This window comes from Coturnix japonica, chromosome Z, assembly GCF_054131305.1.
Source record: "Coturnix japonica strain WE chromosome Z, WE-NBRP24, whole genome shotgun sequence".
NCBI classification, from domain to species: Eukaryota; Metazoa; Chordata; class Aves; order Galliformes; family Phasianidae; genus Coturnix; species Coturnix japonica.
The window spans coordinates 4,339,526-4,356,720 of NC_140702.1; the positions used below are offsets into that span (position 1 = coordinate 4,339,526).

General features: G+C 44.3%; 2 protein-coding genes across 2 annotated transcripts; both read left to right on the forward strand.

The window, feature by feature from the left end:
- Window positions 1–2,432: 2,432 nt before the first annotated feature.
- LOC146753609 (myosin-binding protein C, cardiac-type-like) lies at window positions 2,433–4,790 on the forward strand. The gene is made up of 3 exons (XM_085529394.1): window positions 2,433–2,442; window positions 3,351–3,626; window positions 4,528–4,790. The coding sequence occupies exons 1-3, from the start codon at window positions 2,433–2,435 to the stop codon at window positions 4,737–4,739; spliced, it is 498 nt and encodes a 165-aa protein (XP_085385520.1). The 3' UTR covers window positions 4,740–4,790.
- Window positions 4,791–4,981: 191 nt separating this feature from the next.
- On the forward strand, window positions 4,982–15,432 carry LOC146753610 (obscurin-like). The gene is made up of 4 exons (XM_085529395.1): window positions 4,982–5,026; window positions 11,486–11,819; window positions 13,277–13,546; window positions 14,192–15,432. Exons 1-4 carry the CDS (start codon window positions 4,982–4,984, stop codon window positions 14,242–14,244), a joined length of 702 nt encoding a protein of 233 aa, XP_085385521.1. The 3' UTR covers window positions 14,245–15,432.
- The last annotated feature ends 1,763 nt before the right edge of the window (window positions 15,433–17,195 follow it).

The following is a 17,195-nucleotide window of genomic DNA, read 5'->3' on the forward strand; positions in this document are numbered from 1 at the left end:
ATCCTTATCTCTTGATATCTCACATGTGCAAGAGGCAGAACTTTCTGTAACAGATCTGAAGCATAGAAGTGCTTCTTCCAGCACTCATGCAAAGGGAGAAGTAGAAATGTACCTATGATTTAATCTTCCATCTTTAGATGAGATACCAGACTTGCATCTCAAGAGCATAAAGACATCCATGTTGTTGTTCCTCAGAACCAGTCCTGGCTGTGAAATCCCCCCTAACAACTGGTGAAGCTGTACCTGGAGGGGATGCCATGTTTACTATTGACCTTACAACAACGTGTTGTGGCACTTGGTACCTCAATGGTAAAGTCTTACAGGAAAGCGAGACCTGCATCATCAAGAGAACCCAAACTACTCACAGCCTAATGATAAAGAACGTCACCAAGAATGATGATGGAGCAGAAGTGGAATTTGTTACCAAAAATGTTGATGTCAGCACCAAGATGAGAGTGAGAGGTATTTGCTTTGATCGTTCTCCTTTCCTCTTCCAGTCAAGGCATAGTTGCTGTGATCTGATGATTAGAACTGGGGCTGCAGGCATTCACTGACTGTACCAAATACCTGAAATTGCATCCCATGGACTGATGTGAGTCCTGGTTTTGCCCTAAACATGATAGCACTGAGTGTAGGGTAAGCCAGTCTACCCAGCTGCTTGGTATCTGAACCAGATTGCTTCATGCCAGCTGATGAATGTCTGCAGTTCACAGCTATTGGCCAGTGCATTCAGTCAGCAGGTTTACCACTGCATCACCATAGAGCAGTACTTTCAGCTCCAGGTTCAGACAGCCTTTCTGATTGCACTGGAATAGTTTAGAAGTAGGGGAGCAATCATTCCAATAATAACTCTTTCAATCAGATTTGCATGACAAAATAGAACAAATAAACATTCATTATGGGAGGAGCTGTTTGTCATTGGGTGGAAACCTCTGCAGAAGCATGTTTAGAGCATTCTTAATCAGTAGAAGGAGATGTTTGGTTGTTTTTTACTTAGTAAATCCGGCAAGAAGAGCAAATGAAATATCTTGAATTGCTCAGCACTGACACAATGATGAGTGCAGGAACAGAAGGTGATACTTTTTCAGAGATGTTGCAGCAAACATTGACCACGTTAGCCTGATCTAAATTGAACTAACGAGGCCTTTGCTCCTGACAGGTGCTGCAGTGAGATTTACCAATAAGAGCAAAGATGTAGAAAAGATCTCCGCTCGGCTGCGTGAGGAAGCCAAACTGCAGGCTGAGCTTTCAGACACAGGCGCAACTGTGGAGTGGATGAAGGATGAGAAGGAGCTCAAGTCCAGTGAAAAATATGAACTGCACATTGTGGGGAAGAAACACACCTTGAAAATTCACAGCGTCTCAATGGATGATGCTGGAAGTTGTCAGTGCATCTGTGAGGGGGATAAAATGCTCTATCAGCTTTCAGTGAAAGGTATGTGACAGTCTGGGCTGTCCTCTTCCTGCCCAGGGCCAGCAGACTGCATTCACCTGACTCCCCGACAGTCCAGCTGTTGTCAGACAGCATCTGGGGTGTTTTCACTGGCTGTTTTGACTTGAACTGGCCAATCTGCTTTGTATAGCTATTTAATTTCTGTGTTGTGTCCTGTGATTCGTCCCTAAGATATAGAGGAAGTCAAGGGAAAGATAGGAAAAAGAGCATCCCAGCCTTCCTGCTCTTCTCTCAGGGTGGCCACGAGAGATGATGTCAACAGCTCTTTTTGTAGCAATGATCCCAAATGTAGAAGAGACCTGTGAAGAGTCACAGGGATGTTTACTTAGCTGTCATTCCATGGTGGGCTTTTTCTTACGCAGATGTAGAGAGAAACTGAACTTTCCCACACAGGTCTCTGTTTTGCTGCAGGGTGTAGGTCTGATCTCTGAGATCCACACGCTGGGCCTTGATTGCAATAAATGAGAGCCCTTTGTTTGCTCCAGTGGAAGACTTTCCATTTCTGCAGTACCCTCTGCAGATGACACAAATGCAAATGCACCTTCTTCCCAGCAACAATTGCCTTTTTTTTTTCTTACACTGAGTATGCATGAGGCTCTTCATCATATTCTGATGGCTTGTCACCCTTGTTGATCCATGGAGAAACAACAAAGCTCTAGAGTAGTGTATGCAGTTTGGCATTGGAGAGCTTACTTAATTGCTTCTTCTCAAAGAACAAACTCCAGAGAGGCATGGAGACAGCTCCAAAGAGAATTGAATAGTGGGACTAAATTGATGGAGAGCAGAACTTCCTGCCAAGGCTTGTCAGCTAGTCTTAATTTTGCTTTTCTTCTCTCTGTTTGTCATGTTAGCATAATATTTCATACTGGCAGGTCTGCCCACAGAATTAACTGGCACAGGCTGCCCAGGGAGGTGGTGGGATCCCTGAAGATGTTCAGGAACTGTGGAGATGTGGCCCTGATGGATTTTACCAGGGGGCATGTTGCACTGTTTGATGAACATTATTGGATGAGAGCTAAGCTAAGATTTTAAAAGTTCTGGGGCTGTCTCTGAGCATCAATTACAGAGGAAGCCTGCATGATTCCCTGAGAATGGATACCTCCTACTTTGTTGTAGGGTTAAGGGAACACTAGCAGTAACTCCTATCACAAAATGTCACGTGGCTCAGACAAAAAAGCCATCAAGAGGGCTTAATTAGGAGCACCTAATGGTCACAGGCAGCACCTGTCTTAGGGCACGGAAGTTATCTATCTATGTGTTATTGATTGATGCTATTAGTTCTTAACAGCTTGACTCTAGAGGGACTGTTCTTCTTTGGTCACCTAGTTTTAAAAGAATAGATGGCTCCTGTCTATTACAATTTTTAATGCATTATTTGTTCACTGCTGCCATAAATGTGCCTGGCATAGCAATTGGCCTTGGTATATTCAGTGACTGAAAGCAACAGTTGTTGCTCTAAGAAATGCAATACTAAGCTGGGTCTGCCTGTAGCTGACAGCCATCAGCTTGCTCCTCAGGCAGGTTCTGTCTGGATGGAATGAAGGGCATGAAATACTGATGTGCTCATCAAACGCTGCTTGTTAGCTTAGAGACAAGGTGTTGAATAGGTTTGTTCATGTATTGCAAACACGTTACTTAGCTGCCTTCATTTTAGCTTCAGAAGAACATGTGCAGAATACAGAATTGATTAAAAGAAATAAGAACTGTCTGCATAGAACTTACTCTTTCCTTACACAGGAGAATCAAGCACATGTTTGTATGTGAGTACCTCCAGAGGTGAAACTCGATCACCCAAATGTAATGAGCAGAGACGTTACAATCAGTTCTAACTGTATCTTCATGCTGTGCTGAATAAGCCTGAGTCGGGATGTAAACCACTTTCTCTTTTTTTCTTCAGATGAAGCCATTAATGTTGTCAGCAAGCCCAAAACGACTCCAGAAATATCAGTCAGTCCTTCTGAAGACCTGGAGCTGGTGTGTGAGGTGTCAGCTGCAAGTGAAGCTGTCGTATGGAAGAAAGATCAAACAGAGGTGAAGCAGGACCAGAGGACAACCATCATCTCCCAGGGGATGCACCGCAACCTCATGGTCAAAAATGTGACCCTGAAAGACCAAGGGAGCTACAGCTGCGAAACAAAAGATGACAAAGCAACATTCCAAGTGAAAATCAGAGGTGAGAAAATGCTTGGAATCTCAGAGATAAAGGAACGCTTCATTTGGTGTGTCTTGCATTTGGAGGATCAACTGACAGCCTCTCTGGTGCAAAACATTTTGGCTATAGGACTTTCTTTGTCATCTAGTGTCATAGCAACACTTTTCTACATGTGCTTTTCCATCCAGGAATGAATTACTGCAACAAACCATAGGCAAGGAGGGTAACTTGTGCAGCTCTTGTAGTCAGCTGGTGTCTGCAGGGTTACAGTGCAAGAGTACACCAGGCATGCAAGGAGTGAGAAAAGGGGAGGTGTTTGAAGAGATCTGGTTACAAAATTTGAATGACACAATGAGGTGGAAAATGCCAATAATCAGACTGATAAATGACCTGGGTTGCAAAGGCCCACAGTGCTCATCCAGTTCCAACCCCCTTCTTCCCATGTGCAGGGTTGCCAAGCAGCAGCCCAGGCTGCCCAGAACCACATCCAGCCTGGCCTTGAATGCCTGCAGGGATGGAGCATCCACAGTCTCCTTGGGCAGCATGTTCTAGAGGGCCGTTCCCTTCTGATTTACTGGAAATGTAGAGAGACATGAGAAGAAAAAAAGAGAAGGGAGGAGGTTCAGCAGTGCATGCAGGTGTTCTAAATCTCATGTCCAAATCTGCTATCAGACTGCGAAATGTTTAGCTTTGTGATATGATGTAATATGATATGAAATGATATGATATGATATGATATGATATGATATGATATGATATGCCTATCATTTCCCAAGGCAAAATAGAAGGGAAGGTATTTTCCTTTCTTAATGAGGCATCACGATGCTCCCTGTGAAGGGGAAGTGTAGTGAAAACAGGGAACTGGAGTAAGCTCTGCAGCAGACTACAGCAAAACGGTGTGACTGTTGTGATGTCCCTGCAGAGAAAGAAGACGTGTTTACAAACAAGGACAAGGTACAAAAGGATGTGAAGGCTGTACTGACTCAAAATGCCACGCTGAGCTGCGAGGTGGTCCAGGAGAAGATGGAGATGAAGTGGTACAAGGAGGGGAAACTGATCACCTGGAGCAAGAAGTTCAAGGTGGAGTCAGAGGGCAAACAGCGTCGGCTGGTGGTGAGCCAGGTGGAGAAGTAAGATGCAGGGGAGTACAGCTGCGAGGCTGCTGGCCAGAAACTCACCTTCAAGATTCATGTCACAGGTGAGAGAGATGTTTCTCATCACAGAATGGCCCATGAGTCCCACTTGGTTTCCAGTTATACCTGAAGTTCTTTAAAGATCCCTGCTGGCGTCCAGCTTCTGAGTTAGAAAGGGAAGTCTCTCCTGAGAGTGCCGTATAGATTTCCCAGCCTCATTAAGACATCTTGGATGCACAGAGCATGTCGAATTGCCCAAGATGCCTGAATGTGGGGAACTGGATTATGGTCAGTTGTAGTCAGTATAGTCTGAGGAGTGAGCTGCCACCATCTGCTGTAGGGTGAGGTGAGTCACCCACTGCCTTCCACTGAAGGTCACCACTCAGTACAGCACAGCTTCAAATCCCTCAGTCTCATTGGGAAACTGAAGCTTGAATGTTTTCCTATGGGAACCAAGATCAACCCTAACTCTCAGGTGGCTGAAGTTAAGTGCAGTTAACTTGTTTCATGATGTCGTATTGTTTTCTACTGAGAATTAGCTGTGGCCTCTGAGTTTCAGTATCTAAACCTTATTTACAATATTGAGGATTTGGTAAAGAACTGAGATTGGTTTGTAGGTATTCAGTGAAAGAAGTACTCCTGTTGATAGGGACAGAAATGAACACCTAATCAGGAGTCATATCAATATTGCATGAGTACATTGTTCTGTGTAAATGACATTTCAGTTTTGAATAAGAAATATGTAAATCAGCACTGCTTTTCTAGAGTGTAATTCGTAACACCTGTATGTCACTGAGCATGACATGCTTATATTTGGTGTTTGCTTTGGCTTCCAATTTTTGATGAATGTAATCATATTGCCCCCCTCTAAAAATAGTTTTTTTAGGAACAATTTAAGCAAAGCTCCAAGAACCACAGAGAAATTATGTTAAAATTGATCTCAAGTGGTGCATATAATGCATCCTTCTCTGCTGCATTAGTAGATTCCCATCTGCTTATGGGGGGAGCTTGCAAGGAGCTGTTTTAGAAACAGCTCTGGGTTTAAATAAGGAAAATATTTCCTCACAAACCTTAATTTTTTCAAACTATTGAATGTAAGAAGAATATTTAATGATATGAATGTGAAGGATATTTAAAGATATGAAGAATATATTTAGCATAGTAATGGACGATGAAGTGTTGGGTCACTGGTAATTAATAGAGAGAACGTATTTAATCTGGATCATGTTTAGTATGAATGAGACCATTCCAAAATTACAAACATACATGAAGTTGTCACAAGCAGCATTTTGTGTTTGGTTTTGAACACATTGGACAGCGTGAATGTAGCTGTGCATCCTAAATGCTCTCCCAATCTGCAGAAGCAGAAGATGCTTTCATCAACAAGCAGAAGGTGCAGAAGGAGGTGAAGGGTGCACCAACAGAAAATGCCACGCGGAGCTGCGAGGTGGCCAAGGAGAAGACGGAGGTGAAGTGGGACAAGGAGGGGAAACTGATCACCTGGAGCAAGAAGTTCAAGGCTGAGTCAGAGGGCAAACAGCGTCGGCTGGTGGTGAGCCAGGTGGAGAAGAAAGATGCAGGGGAGTACAGCTGCGAGGCTGCTGGCCAGAAACTCACCTTCAGGATTCATGTCACAGGTGAGACAGGTGTTGTCTGAAATACAGCAGAGAACAGTAAAGTAAAATCTAGTTTCTATTGTACAATGATCCAGTTGCAGTAGTCTGTGCTGAGGTTTTTTCCCTATACTTGATTGCCTGGGTTTGTAGAAAGTATTTGGTTTTAGTATGGCACAAAGACCTTTTTCAGTCTGTCTGTAGAATAATTACTGATAGATGTACAATGGAAGCAATATTCAAGATATTATTCAAATCTCTCCTGTGCCTGAGATCCCAAACTGTAATTCTTGTTCACCGAAAGATTTGACTAAGTTGTTTGTATAGTGACTTGCAACCATGGGACTGGTGTTCAAGGACCCTCTTGGTTCCTTCAGTTCCTAGGTTCTTTCTTGCCTAGATTTGACACTTTGTTTTAACAGAAGAGCTGATATTCTCTAGTGAAGGCTATTAGTTTGGGCACAAGTGGTAACCTAAACCGGTTCCAAGCTGTACATACAAACCTGCAAGATGGTCTCATTTCAGTCCCTCAGTCAATACTTTTTCTTTTTTTCCCTCAGAGCCAAAACCTGTGTTTATAAACCAGGAGAAGGTGCAGAAAGAGGTGAGTGCTGCCCTGGCAGCAAGTGCCTCCCTCAGCTGTGAAGTAGCACAGGATCCAAGCGAAGTAAAATGGTACAAGGATGGAAGACTGCTTGCCTCCTCCAGAAAGTTCAGAATGGAATCTGTGGGCAAAACACGGCGTCTGGTTGTGGAGCAGCTGGAGAAGAAAGGTGCTGGAGAATACATCTGCGAGGCTGCTGGCCAGAAGATGACCTTCAAGTTGGAATCAACTGGTGAGCATTCGCTTTGGGAGCACTAAGCAGCTGTTTACATAGCTTAGAGGAAGAGGAAGTGAGCCATGCCGAAGGGAAGGTGGTGTGGTGCAGGAATGCAGTTGAGATCAAACCCAGCAAACGTTTCCAGATTGATGAGGAAGGGGTCAGAAGAACCCTGACAATAACAGGGATCCGGGCTGAGGATGAGGGAGAGTACTTCTGTGAGTCCAGAGATGACAAGAGCAGCATTACCATCACCCCCAAAGGTATGTCTCTGGAAATGAAGGCTGACAGTGAGGAAGGATCCTTGGCTTCCCTCATCAGCCATTACAACACTGCAAAGTTGAGTTCATTTGTGTGTTTATGCTGTTCTCTGTGTTAACAACCGAGTACAAAACTTGTCTTTCTCTCTAAATAGCTGTGGAACAACTGCTTCTGAAGAGCACAGCTGTTAAGTGGGCAAATCAGCCTTCAAGGCTGGAATTAAGCATCCCAAATGTGAGATGGGAATTTTTTTATTCCTTCTTTGTCTCTTTTCTTCTTGCTTCTTTGTAGATGCAAGGAGGATCTCCTCTACAGGCAGGAGATATGAGTGTGAGTTATGGTGATCACTTCCTGCGAGTCATAAAATCTGATGCTTCCAATAAAATCATTGACTCTGTTGGCTCTTTGAAAGTGCTCATACATAAAGGAGCTCATACACTTAGGGACACATCTTTTATGTGCTCCTAAGTGGTTTCTTCTTGTCCATCATCTCCCAGGGTGGTGAAATTTGTGGCTCAGACTTTTGTACTAGGAGCTCAGCAGTGGTTAAAGCTCACACTTGTGCAAAGTAAACAAGCTCCTGCAATTCGTCTCTACTCTGTTTTAGCTGTGGATTAACTTTACAGTTCCTTCCATAAGCTTTATGGTTCCCTTCTGTAAGTCTACGTACACAGACTGAGTTGCTTAACTTGAAGTCTTGCTCCAGGATTTTGAGCATATTATTAGCAAAAAATATCACAAATAATTTCGCCAACAATTCTCCCCACCTATATGTAGCTTTCCTTTTTTTCACTGGAAGGATTTACACTGGCAGATAGGGTGGGCATGTAGAAACAACCCCATTAATTCTCATGAAGCTCTTATTTTTCTGACTGGCCTTTGTTTTGTGATTCTGCATGCATGCCCTGTAGCTAAAGCCTGGATGTCTTCCCCAACACCTTCAGTCTTCCATCCTTACTTCAGTTACTCTGTTGCAAATCTCTCTGCTAGTACAAGAGAGTTTTTATTTTACCCCTGACTTTTAACTGAGTTAGTTCCATTAAGTGGCTGAAGCCCTAAGTGATCCAAGAATGAAAATTGCAATCAAAATTAGCGTCACTAAGAAGGACAAGGTCACATTTGAGTGTGAGCTGTCCAGGCCCAAGGTGGACATCAAGTGGTTCAAGGTATGGCATGTAATGGTATTTTTCTTTCTGACTTCTCTGGAAATGAATGAGAGCCTTTAATTTCACTTCCAAGGGATGCGAGTCTGAGCTTTTGCTTGATAGCTTTTGCACTGCTCTCTTTTCTTTATGCTCTTTTACTTGCCCAGATCAGCACTCTTTGTTATTATGTCCTGAGTTCATTTATCAAGTTGAAATGGAAGTTTGTTTTGGGTTTCATGTGAACTCCTGAGGTCTTGCTGCACAAAATATTGTTGGTTGGAGTACAGTCTTGAGCTTCAACTCTAACACAGAAATTCTCAGCCAGGATTTTGTAGCCTTGTTGTGAACTGGGTTTTAGGGTGAAATCTGAGTTTTCTTTGCATGTGACACTGTGAGAATTTGCTCTGGCACTTTCTGTACCTCCCCAGTGCTCAGCTGTTCCTTCCCTTACTTGGGGATAACATCATTTATTCAAGGTGATGTCCAAACAGGCTTGTTAACAGTCCTCCGCAGTGCTTTAAGCTGTCATAGGTCAGCCAGAATTTCTGCATGTTCTATAGCCATTCCTACATGTTGAAAACACTGCAATGTGCTTAAGCTTCAACATATGTTCCAGTAAGCACAGTTCCATTAATTCTAGGGGAGTGGGTGAATTAAGCATAGATCTGAAGGCTGCATTTGCTCAGTGCAGAGATGGAAGGACTAATGGAGATCTGACTTGACATTTTCCCTTCTAGGATGGGAAGGAGCTCCGTCAAAGTAAAAAAGTGGGCATTACTTCCCAGGGAAATAAGAGAAGTCTCATTATTCACAAGTGGTGAACTCTCATTTTCTCTCTCAGTCTGCAACCAGGTTGGGTTGCTGTTTCAGTGCTGGCTGTTTTATGCAGGAACTCTGCTCCTGAGGTTAATCCATTTATATCCAGGCCCTTCAGAAGGAAAGGGAAATGGCAGCACAGAAATATGTTCTAATTCTGACATAAATTAGTGCAGACCTGGAGAGTTAAAAGGGATTGTGTGATGTTCAAGGGATTTTGAAGCAAAGATGTCCCCTAGGTAAGATTTGTGGCTGACATTCCCCATACATTGTGGGCACACAAGCTAAGGAGAGACTAGTGATGAGCATGCAGAGAAGCCAATGGTTCAGACAGGTTTGTAGTGACACGACATTGTAGAGTTCTGTCTAGTTCTCCTTGGCATAGTTTGGAAAATAAAGATGAGGTGACTGGTGGTAACCAATATGGCTTCATCAAGGTCAAGCCATGCCTGACAAACTTGGTGGCCTTTCATGATGGAGTAACAGCATCAGTGGATAATGGGAGAGCAACTGACGTCATCTACTTGGACTTGTGCAGAGCATTTGATCCCATCCTGCATGACATCCTGGTCACCAAAGTGGAGAAAAATGGTTTTGATGGATGGACCAGTTGCAGGATAGGGAACTGGCTGGATGGTCACACTCAGAGAGTTGAAGTCAATAGCTCAGTGTCCAGGTGGAGGGTGGTGTTGGGACCAGTGTTCTTTAACATTTTTGTAGGCAACATGGCCAGTGGAATGAAATGCAGCCTCAGCAAGTTTGCAGATGACACCAAGCTGAGCGGTGCTGTTGATGTGCTAGAGGGAAGGGATGCTACCCTGAGGGACCTGGGCAGGCTGGAGAGGTGGGCCCTTGGCAGCCTCATGAACTTCAGTTTGGCCAATTATAAGGCCCTGCACCTGGGTCAGGGCAATCCCAAGCACAGGTACAGGTTTAGAGGAGAATGATTTGAGAGAAGCCTTGACCCTGAGGAGAAGAGTTGGTCTGGAGGGAGGTGTCCCTGCCTATAGCAGGGGGATTGGAACTAAATGACCTTAAAGATTCATTCAGTTCTATTGTTTTTCTACCCTTAATTTTGCTTAAAAGGTTTTAGAATAAATGAGATTCTGGTTTCCATGAAAACTGTTTGCAGGGAGCTCCATTGTAGCTAGTAAGTCTATCTTTAAGTTCAAGGGCAATAAAGCATTGACTGTGTTGAAGAGAGAAATGACTCAGAAATGGATAATGGTTTAGAATAAAACATAATTCTACTTATTTTCTGTGCAAATATGTGTAAGGAAAAGATATCCATTCCTTCTGTGAAACCTCCCAAGTGGTATCTACGTGGGGAAGTCTTACAGGCTGGCAGAAACTTGATTCTGCAGCATGAAGGCACCATCCACCGGCTGACCATACCGAAAACCACCACTGATATGACAGGCACCATTCAGTTCTCAATTGGCAAATCCAAATCCACAGTCAATCTGCTCGTCAGAGGTAACATATCCTGGCTTGGTTTACATCATGAAGATGAAGAATTAATTAATGTACAGTCTTCCTTCACTGGGGTCTTTGAAATATTGTGTGTGTATCTGGAGGGTCTGCTCCATTTCCAGTTCAAAGTCGTTGGACACTAAATGAGACAGCTGCATCTCAGTAAAAGATCTGTTTGAATAGTTGTGATGTGCTTACTATACAGATCTACAGAGCTGAGGTTTTGTCCTTGGCTATACCCAAGAAGTCTAATCAGGTGAAATTAATTGTATTTGTGAAGTAGACAAGTTTAAGTTTGGTACCACCTAAATTTGATGCAGTTTGTCATTGATTTCATCTGAAAGAAACTTCCAGGCTTTTTATCTGCTGTTGTCCCCAGCGTAAGAGTCTCCGTTAGCATCCTAAAGTACTTGTTATATTTTCAACTCACTCTTATTTGAATAAAAGCCTCAATTTAATAAGCACAGAACAAGAGCTAGACCTTGCATTTGGTAGATAATATACAGTATTACTTTATAGAAATGTAGTCAATGGCATTCCCTATAGGCAGTCGTTTGTTTTATCTTTGGAGTGGTTCACAGAACCATTGTGAACATGAAATGAAATGGAATGGAATAGACGCAAGAGACTTTCCTCTTCTTCCAATTGTCCTCATCCTTTCTTCTCTTCCACCCCTGCTTTGCAGATTACCATATACAAATCACCAGGAAGTTGGAGGACAAGACAGCTTTGGAACGTCATTCTGTCATCCTGTCCTGTGACTTCAGGCCTTCTCCAAAGGTTGTGAATCAGTTCAAGGGCCACACACCCATCGAACCCTCTGAGAAGTACAAGATCAAGAGGGATAAGCATTCAGCAGAGCTCCAGATTCTGAAGCTGAAGCCCAATGATGCTGGTGTGTACAAGTGCAAGGCAGGAATTGCAGAAACTGAGGCCACGCTGACAGCTGAAGGTATGAGCAGGGAGGGTGGCCTCTTCCATGTCCTATTTCACCTCAGATTTCTCTTCTTGAGCTTGATTTCTGACATTCTCTCCTGCTAACTTTATAAATGTATAATCTTCACTGAGAAGATTACACAAAGATCATCTAGTCCAACCACTCAACTGCTTCCCAACATGATTTATAGTAACAGTGGGAACAGTTCACCTTGTTTCCCCACAGCCCGCAATGTAGAAGTGACGAAGCAGCTGCAGGATGTGGAAATTGAAGAAGAGAGCTCTGCTGTCTTCTCCTGCGAGCTGTCCCATGATGACAAGGACGTGGAATGGTTCCTGAATGGCAACCTGCTTTACACCAACAATTACAATGACATCAAGAACGTTGGCAATTGCTGCACACTGACAGTGAAGCAGGTTAAGCCTGAGGATGCTGGCACAGTGGCAGTGAAGTCAGACAAGGTGTCAGAAAGCGCGTGCCTGAAGGTGATAGGTGGGTCTGGTCACAGCCCTCCTGCATGTAAGAGATGCTAAGGAGCTCCAGTTCATTCTATTGTGCAGCAATCCTGCTTCTAAAGCTCACCTCTCTGGGGTGACAAGTCATCAGGGGCTTTCTTCCAGTGGAAGGTTCCATTGCAGCAGATATCAACGAAGGAGGATGGTTTTGGTGTCCTGCCAAAGCATTCCATTGCTTTTTATCATCATTTTACTTAACACAAGGAGAGTTACAAGAGCAATTTCTTTTACTGCTTCAGTAACATGCAGTGTCAATGCTGTTGTCTCCAAGGATTTATGACTGCAGGGAGAGATCATTCAGTGTGTGTTTTGCCTTTGGAATGACTAATGACCAGGCTGTGAGCAACCCGATCTAGCTGTGAATGTTCCTGTTTATTGCAGGGGAGCTGGGCTAGATGGCCTTTGAGGGTCTCTTCCAATTCTAAGGATACTGTGATTCTAATCTGCTCTCCCCGGCAATTAAGCTCTTTTACTCTATGCGCTCAGAGTTTGAAGGATTTCCTCTTTCTCCTTTCTTCTGCATTTGGTGGATGTTTTTTCCCCAGTATAAACATCTGATGTGTGAAATATAATAGAGATAAAATGAGTCAATAAAAGGGGAAAATCAAAAGTGTTCAGCAGCTTATCCTCTTAATACTGTGGCCTGCTGTATGAGCTCTGCTCCATGTGAGGGCAATGCCAGCTCTCCAGCTTTAGAAGAGCTGCATCCCAATTACTTCATATGCTATCAGTCCCACCCATGGCAATGCAGGCTGTCCCTCCTGTTCCCTGTAGTCTCCTACTGATTAGTTCAGAATTCCATAAAGTGCATTCAGTCAACAGACATGAAACCGCTTTAGGTTCTATATTGGTGTCGTCAGTACTGGTAAAGATTTATTGATTCCTCTTTAAAATATGAAAGCAACTGGAAATGTCTCAACTTCTGTATCACATTTTTTTATTTTGCCTGTTTAATAGCAGAGAAGCCTGCTGTCTTCATTAAGTCCTTGGATGATGTTTTTGATGAGGAGCGGGGTGTGATTAAATTGGAATGCAAAGTCTCTAAAGAGAAGGTCAAACCAGTGTGGAAAAAGGACGGTGTTGTGCTCACTTCTGGCAACAAGTATGAGCTGCTACAGTCTGGGAAGACCCTATGTCTCCTTCTCCATGACATCGAGAAGTCAGATGCAGGTTTCTATACCTGTGATATTGGCACTGATGTTGCCAAGTCAAATGTCGGCGTTCAGGGTAAGTACTGTGGAAAGTAAAGGAGTGCTGAAAGCACATTCAGTGTGGTCACTATGTCTTACACCTATTCCCCCACGAGCCTTAATAGTTTCTACAATAGAACTGTATTACTGCAATTTAACACAGTGATGTCTGGAAAATTCCCATTGCTTTTGATGTAAATGTATCTCATTTTGCCATGAAAATCACCAAACACATCAAGAATGTCCTGGAAATGTTTCCTTTCTAAACATCCCTAAAATGGAGAAATGGTTTGAACACCAGTAGAGGTAGGATGGTAACAAATGAGCTAATAGAAACATTTAATTTCTTGTCATAGGCAAAACCCTTTTTCTCACGCAGCATCCTAGAGTTGTCCTCTCTGTTAGGTTTTTCCCTCTGCAGCTCATTGAATCTTCATTGTGCCTCATGGACTGAGCTGCTCGCCTTGTAGTTCTTCCAGAGCAAAGCCAAGAGAATCATGTCTCTTTTTTTTTATAGCTTTCTGGTGATTCTGAGAGGAGAATGTCTTAGAGAATACATCAGTGAGGAACGCATCCATGATCTGCAAATCCTGAGTTCAAACACCAGTACTGCTACTCACATCGGTGCAAAAGTGCCTTTTCTCCACATAAACCTCATACTAACCTATCTCTTATCTTCCAGAGCTGAATATTGGCATTACCAAAAGGCTGAAAACACTGAAATCCAGGAGGTAGAAGATTGCACTTTTGAATGCATTCTGTCCCATGAAAGCATTGATGAGTTCAAGTGGACACTGAATGGAAGCAGAGTGGAAAGTGGTGGGCGATTTAAAGCTTCTAACGTGGGTTGGTAAGAGACTCTCCTTATCAAAAGTGTGACTCCTACTGACGCTGGGGAAGTCGTTTTTATTGCCCGTGGTCTAACCTCCACAGCCTCTCTGTCTGTGAAAGGTAATGAGATGGGAGAGATTCTGGGGTCTGATTCCTTCAGCTGTCTTCTGATAAGATTGTCATGAGAGCTAACTCATAATATGGTTAAAGTGAATAGCAACCTTCTACTTGAACCTTGAAGCACTGAGAATTTCTCTTAAAAATAAGTGAAAGGAGGAACCATTTTACACAAATGTGAGAACTACCCAAAGCACTGGGGTAGTGTTGGAAATGGGCATCTCACTCCAGCTTGTTCCATTAACAGTAAATCAGGAATGATCTGTTGAGGGAACTGTGGGAGCAAATATCCTCTAAGTATAAGCTGAAGGGATGGCCTTCACATCATCTAGCTGTACAACAAATTCCTATCTAGAACATGTGCATCTGAGAGCATCATCTGAGGCTCCCAGTGTGATCAGTGGAGATAAGAAGAGGCAGTTTTCAGACATGGTTCATCATCCTCAATGGGGTAGATTTAAGACAGAATAAATGGTGCCCTGATTTCTATTGCCTGTACTTTACAGATTACTGCTGGCTGTAGGATGGCCTCTGCTGCAAGTGCCTCTCTAACTTATCTCCAGCATGTAGATGCGTGTATTTTGAGAGAGGCATCCTACCCTAAGTGTATGTTACTCAAAAAGCAATGCAAAACAACCACCAAGGTGAACTCTTCCAAAAGGGGGAAAGTTCTAGTTGCTGCAAGCCACCGAGGTAACCAATAGAGGGGCTGGGAACCAAGGATACATCTTTTGTGTCACTCACCCACCTGTGCCACCTACAATGAAGTAGATGTCATTTTTTTGGAGTCCTTTAATTCCATGTCCATCATTTCCCAAAAGCGAAAGAATTTAGAGGTAACCAGCTGCAGTGAAGTGAGCGATTTCAGTGCCTACTTCAGGTGATGGCAGTGAGTTCAGAGGTCACACTTGATGGTGCTTGCTTCCGTTCTGACAAAGGCTGTAGTTGCAGCTGACTTCCCGAGGCTGCCATACGTGGTTGTGACGCAGCCTTGGGCTTGTGCGTTTGCATGACTCCCACCTTTCCTTTCTGTGTCTTGCAGGTCAGCTGGTGCTGGAAGCGGCCGGTATCTGAGTAGGAATGAAGGTGAGTGCAGGAGCAGCTGCTGAGGGGAGGAAGGAAGTCCATGCTAATGAGCTCTGAAGTATCTGCGGGTCCGGTACCAGAGGAGGCAGCAGTGATGCTGGAGGGCACGTGGTGAGTGAGTGGATATGGTGGCACAAACGCGTGTGTGTGCTGAGGAGTTGGGTTGCACACAGGTGCACACAAAGGGGTGTTTGTGGAAGGTGTAGGCACGTAGGTGTTCCCAGGGATGGTTGGCACACGTCTGTGAATGCAAAGGAGGGCAGAAGATGCAGTACATGCATGGGGGTGTGCAAAGCAGGCAGGGAGGCACACGGGTGTGCATGTGCACATGGATAGGGGAAGGCTGGGGTTACAGGTTGACCTGTGCTGAGGTGAGTGGGGGCTCACAGTGTTGCTCAGTGGTAGATTTGTTCACACTGAGTGCTAACAGGAAACTCGCACACCCTTTTTGTTTCAGCTGTGCCAGCGCTGTGATCCCTTGCTGCAGGGATGTGCTGTTGGAAGGATGGTGTGCATGCCGAGCTCCCATCACTTGTAGGAATGTCCCCCATGACATCCTTATAACAAAGCTGAGGAAGTATGGGATAGATGAGTGGACGGTGAAGTGGGTTGAGAATTGGCTGACTGGCAGAGTGCAGAGGGTTGTTGTTGGCGGTGCGGTGTATGGCTGGAGGCCTGTAACTAGCGGCGTCCCCCAGGGGTCTGTGCTGGGTCCGGTCTTGTTCAACGTCGTCATCAACGACCTTGATGAGGGAATAGTGACCACCCTCAGCAAGTTTGCTGATGATACGAAGTTGGGAGGATTTACTGACACGCCTGAAGGCTGTGCTGCCATTCAGCGAGACCTGGACAGGCTGGAGAGCTGGGCAGTAAGAAACCAGATGAGGTTTAACAAAAGCAAGTGTAGAGTCTTGCACCTGGGTAGAAATAATTGCATGCACCAGTACAGGCTGGGGGAAGAGCTGCTGGGGGAAGGTAAATAGTTAAAGGTTGTTAGCAAAGGAAAACTCACCAATGTCAATGCCTTGACCAGAAAGCTGAGGCAGTCTCCAAGAGATGCTGCCTCAGTGGTGGTCAGCCTTTAAATGAGGTCTCAGAGGAGGTGGAGTCGAGGTCCACCCCTTACTGGAGCACAGCTAGATTACTCTCACCTGTGCTCCCGCAGCTGACCCAACACTTGCCTCAGCTGATTAATCAGAGGTTCAAGCTGTGATTTCCCATACAGTCTCTAAGCTGAAGGCAGCATCTCCTTGATCTGATGGTGGTGTGCCTGAGTGAGGGAGTGATCCAAGCTGGATGCAAAAGAGTCATCTTGATTTCTCTGCTATTTTACTTCAGATGACACCTATTGGGTGTTGGTTTCTTAAAATTTGGATCTAGGAGGTGGCCTCTCCCTTTGCTGCTGGTGAAAGCTGCAGCAGGAGTAGAAGACAAAGAGGTTTTCTTGGTGGCAGCAACACCAATTATTTGATTCAAATGTAGAACTGTGATGAAAATGCTGAAGAACAGATCTGCCTCAAAGACATGCTTGATCATATAAGGAATGAGCATGTGATCCAAGACAGCCAGCGTGGCTTTAGCAGGGGAGGGCCATGCCTAACCAATCTGGTGGTCTTCTATGATGGAGTGACGGCATTTGTGGACAAAAGGAA

Excerpts from the sequence above, each read along its gene's own strand:
- LOC146753609 (XM_085529394.1), top strand. Across the intron at positions 3,627-4,527 it reads ATTCCAAGTGAAAATCAGAG|AGAAAGAAGACGTGTTTACA; the intron begins GTGAGAAAATGC and ends ATGTCCCTGCAG.
- LOC146753610 (XM_085529395.1), top strand. The coding sequence starts at position 4,982 with ATGTCGAATTGCCCAAGATGCCTGAATGTGGGGAACTGGATTATG. Across the intron at positions 5,027-11,485 it reads ATGTGGGGAACTGGATTATG|ACGCAAGAGACTTTCCTCTT; the intron begins GTCAGTTGTAGT and ends GGAATGGAATAG. Across the intron at positions 13,547-14,191 it reads GTCAAATGTCGGCGTTCAGG|AGCTGAATATTGGCATTACC; the intron begins GTAAGTACTGTG and ends CTTATCTTCCAG.